The sequence below is a fragment of the Oxyura jamaicensis genome, chromosome Z, assembly GCF_011077185.1.
Source record: "Oxyura jamaicensis isolate SHBP4307 breed ruddy duck chromosome Z, BPBGC_Ojam_1.0, whole genome shotgun sequence".
NCBI lineage: Eukaryota > Metazoa > Chordata > Aves > Anseriformes > Anatidae > Oxyura > Oxyura jamaicensis.
In genome coordinates this window covers 60,698,979-60,702,770 of record NC_048926.1, presented here as the reverse complement: position 1 = coordinate 60,702,770, position 3,792 = coordinate 60,698,979, and the positions used below count along the sequence as shown (strand labels likewise).

At 50.6% G+C, this 3,792-nt stretch overlaps 1 protein-coding gene across 3 annotated transcripts in view; it reads right to left on the bottom strand.

The window, feature by feature from the left end:
- The window catches only part of LOC118156472, a 6,896-nt gene extending 5,639 nt beyond the window's left edge, over positions 1-1,257 (bottom strand). Inside the window, exons 1-3 of one of the 3 annotated variants that reach the window (XM_035310562.1) lie at positions 1,042-1,257; positions 781-917; positions 78-172 (exon numbers count right to left, since the gene is read on the bottom strand). In XM_035310562.1, coding sequence (XP_035166453.1) covers positions 78-172; positions 781-917; positions 1,042-1,057 — 248 coding nt within the window. In that variant the 5' untranslated portion in view covers positions 1,058-1,257. Of the gene's footprint in view, positions 1-17; positions 173-423 lie in introns of those variants that run through there. The other 2 variants (XM_035310563.1, XR_004746285.1) reach the window with 2 other exon arrangements.
- Between the last annotated feature and the right edge of the window lie 2,535 nt (positions 1,258-3,792).

The window sequence follows — 3,792 nt, the reverse complement described above, 5'->3', positions numbered from 1 at the left end:
CCTTTTTTTTTTTTTTCGGTGTGCTTTCGCCTTTTTTTTTTTTTTTTTTTTTTTTTTCCACGGAAAGGGAATGCCACCTAGCCGTCGGGGGGCTGCGTTCACCCTGGCGAACCTCGGACTGCTCCGGCCCCTCGGGCGCGTCCTCGCAGGTGTGAAAATCGAGCTGTAGCTCCTGGAGGGAGACAACAAAACGGGAGTGCCCCTTAACGCCGCCTCCCCTCGACGACGGGAGCCCGCACCCCCGGGCCGCCGTGGGAGCGGAGCGGGGCGGCAGGGGCAGGCGGTGCCGCCGGTGCCTCCGGTGCCGGGCCGCCGTGCGGGACGGGAGCCCACTGTCTTGCCGCAGAGCCGCAGCCTGGTCTCCTTGCTAAGCGCTGTCTGTGCGCGCAAACGATCCGCGAGGCTTTCTAAACCGCTGATCACCTTTGCGACCGGGAAACCGTCTTCGCCGTCGGCTCGGTATTACACAAGCGGCTTTTCAGTCCTAGGGGTCTGCAAGGCGCCGGGTAGGGTCAGGTAGCGCTCTGGCAGCAGCCGCCCGGGCTCCTGCTCTCCGTCCCTGCCAGTCCCAGCTTCAGAGCACACTTTAGGGAGGTCGCCGGAGGAGGAGAGTAGGAGATAATTTCCCCGTCCTGTTCACATGCACCGGCTTACTACACTAGCCAACTCCCGGTTTGCTAATCGAGATTTTCGGAAAGTAGCTGCCGGCGGTCAAGGATAAAATCGTGGAGGCAGTGCCGTCCCGAGTTTCCCTCCGATGCCACCAGAGAAACAACCAACCTCTTTTAAGGTCATGTGCGCATCCAAAACGTTTAGGAGATCCTCTCGTATCTCGTCGTGGTTACAGAGGCTGAAATTGTAGGCGGACTCCCACGATAAGTCGGCGATCTGAAGAAAGATGATGAAGCCACAAAAGACTGCGTAAGAAAAAGTCAGAGGTTAATTCTCCTGCACCGCTACGTGACCCGACAGGGCACGGAGGACAGATCTGAAGAGAGGGATGCCGGCGCCTCAGGAGCACTAGAAAAACTGGTTGGTTACCCTTGTGATTATCCATGGTGTCTTTACACGTTGTTTTTCTCCTGCTGGGCTTCAGATCGTTGCTGGCTTCATATATGTACCTGTACGCCTACGGAAATGATGGTTTCCAATTCCATAACCGGGGCTCATTGGGACGTCTCATGCACCTCTTTCCAGAACTGTAAATAATAAATATTCAGACTCGAAGCTGTGTCACCGGTCCGAAAAGAAACACGGGATAATAAATAACAACCGACCGCAGCATCTAAACCCAAACCTAAACAAACCAAAGCGAAAAGAAAAAAAAGAAAAAAAAAAGAGAAAAAAAAAAAAGAAAAAAAAAAAGAAAAAAACAAACAACAACAAAAAAAAAAAACGACAGCAGCCGATCCCACTCGAAACGCATGGGGACAACACCAACGCCGCCAGCAGCGGCGTGGAGCCCACCTCCAGGGCTGGCTGTTGCGATATTGTCGCTCAGGCGACACACGACGCGGGGGGACCGCCCGGGGCAGGCGCTCACGCTCGCCGCGATGTGCTCTCGGCGGCACGTTTCAGCGCATCTCTTTGCGATGCTGGCGGGCGCTCGTTTCCCCGTCTCACCCAGAGCTTTTCGCCGTTTTGCCTGGCCCTTTTCCTCCTCTGTCCTAGCCCTTTCTCCCCTCCCAGCCGCTTCCCCCGGGGAGACCCTTCTCCCTCGCAGGCTGCGGGATGCGCACCCCTGGGGGCACCCGGCGGACTCGGGACCCCGGTCGGGAGAGGGGCGGGCAGCCAGTGCAGGTGTTTTCTGCTTTTAGGGGGTGGGATTGCTCCTGATCCTCCTTTTCTGTCAGGGAAAGTGCCCCGGGATGCCCGCCGGCAGCTCCGCGGTGGGAGCGGTGCCAGCTGAGGGCACCGCGGCGAAGGGTTTAGAGGCAGCCTTATCTCAGTTTCGGGTAAAGCCTAAAGCCTTTTTTTTTTTTTTTTTTTTTTTTTTCCTCGGGGAATGCCTCTCCGGCGTGACTCATTAGGGAAACCCGAGAGGACTGCCACCGCCGTGGGAGGGAGGGCATTTTTTTTGGCCCTCGGAGCCGGGGACGGGCCAAAAACGGTTAAGCCCTATGTCGTGCCTGCACGCTCGAGTGTCCTCGTCTTCTTCCCGCCCCTCTCCCCGCAGCCCCGACGGCTGCTGCCTCCCCTCCTGCCTGGTCTGGGAGCGGGCAGGGGGTGCAGGGCTCTGGCCTGGCCATGCGGGACCCGGGATGGCAGTATCAAATTGTGGCTGTGTGCCACCGCCCGTGGCGGTGCGGGGATAAACCGAATCCCCGTGAAAGTCCACGTCTTCAAGTCGCGGTCCTAAAATCTGTTGTGCTCACTGGGGTGCAAAGCAGGTGCGCCGAGGCTCGGCAGCGCTCGGGGGCACCTGAGAGAGGGGCCACCATTTGGGCACGGCACTGCCGAGACCCAAATGCAGGCGGCACACAAGAGTTATGCCTTTTCATGAAACCAGCCGTGCCTAGTCCTTCCACAGCTAGCTCTGTGCACATCTGTCGGGATACCTGCGTTTCATGCTCTCCCAGAGCTGCCAAACAAAACAATAGGACCCCGTTTTCCTAAAGGATGTCTTGTTCACCTATTCCAGAAGCCGTTGGGATTTTTACTGACTCGCAAACCTGTGCGCCTTCACCTTGATTCAGAACTTCTTGTCTGACGCTGTTAAGCAGCTTTAATAAACTTTAATAAGTTATCAGTTAATAAACTGATAAAATTCAATTTCTCTAAATAGCTTTGTATTTCTCATTTTACAGCATCACAAATGAATGCGCAGCCTAACGTAAAGGAATTCCCTTTTAGGTGTACTTTTTTTTTTTTTTTTTTTTTTTTTTTTTTTTTTTTGTGGCACTCAGGACAGCTCAGCACTCAGGACAGCCAGCAGTGTAACTGACCAACAGCCTGTTCTTGCCATGAAGTCAGTGTAATGCTCATGTAAGGACGCAATTCAGGACCAAGAAAATTTTATTTATTCCTTTCTGTTGTTTATTTGTCTTTACTAAACAGATAAACACAATAAACCCGTTAATAAAGTTGCTTATTTGCCCTTACTAAACATGGTACAGTAGTCCCGGGAATAGTTAAAGCTTACAGCTTGTTTCGGTTTTAGTAAAAGCAATACCGGGCTGAAAATTGTCTTCCATCACTATTAATACACACATGGTTTTATCTACTGCGTGTGTCTCTGCAGCTAAGAGCAGAGCAAAGCTGCAGCAGACTCTGGCAACATAATCAAATCAGCAAATGAGAAATGTATATTTTTTAAAGGAACCAGAAATGTATATGCCTGTAAAAGACTACTTGACATTGAAAACATGCTTCTAATTAAGTTCAAATGAAAGACTACTAAGAAAAAAGGAATCCACTTCTTTTCCTTTAATCACTTTTTTTTTTTTTTTTTTTTTTTTTTAATTTGAAAAGTCTTGTAAGTAAATAGCATGTCAGCAATTCATCTGGTCTCTAGTTTCCACTCAGCAATCATTCTAAGTGACCTCTCTCTCTTTTTCTTTATCTCCTCACCCTGAAGCCCAGCCAGCTTTTGCCTCCCTTCCCAGGTCTTGGATCAGGCAGATGGGAGGAGAAGTAGCAAATGATATATTTTTAAAATTATTATTATATTAATTTCCAAAGAGGTATGCATTTAGATACTGTGATATGTGTCAGAAAGGTGGGGGGAAAAAGTTTAAAACAATCTGTGCATATTTATAATTCAAAATTCAAGCACTCCAAAACTTTTAACTT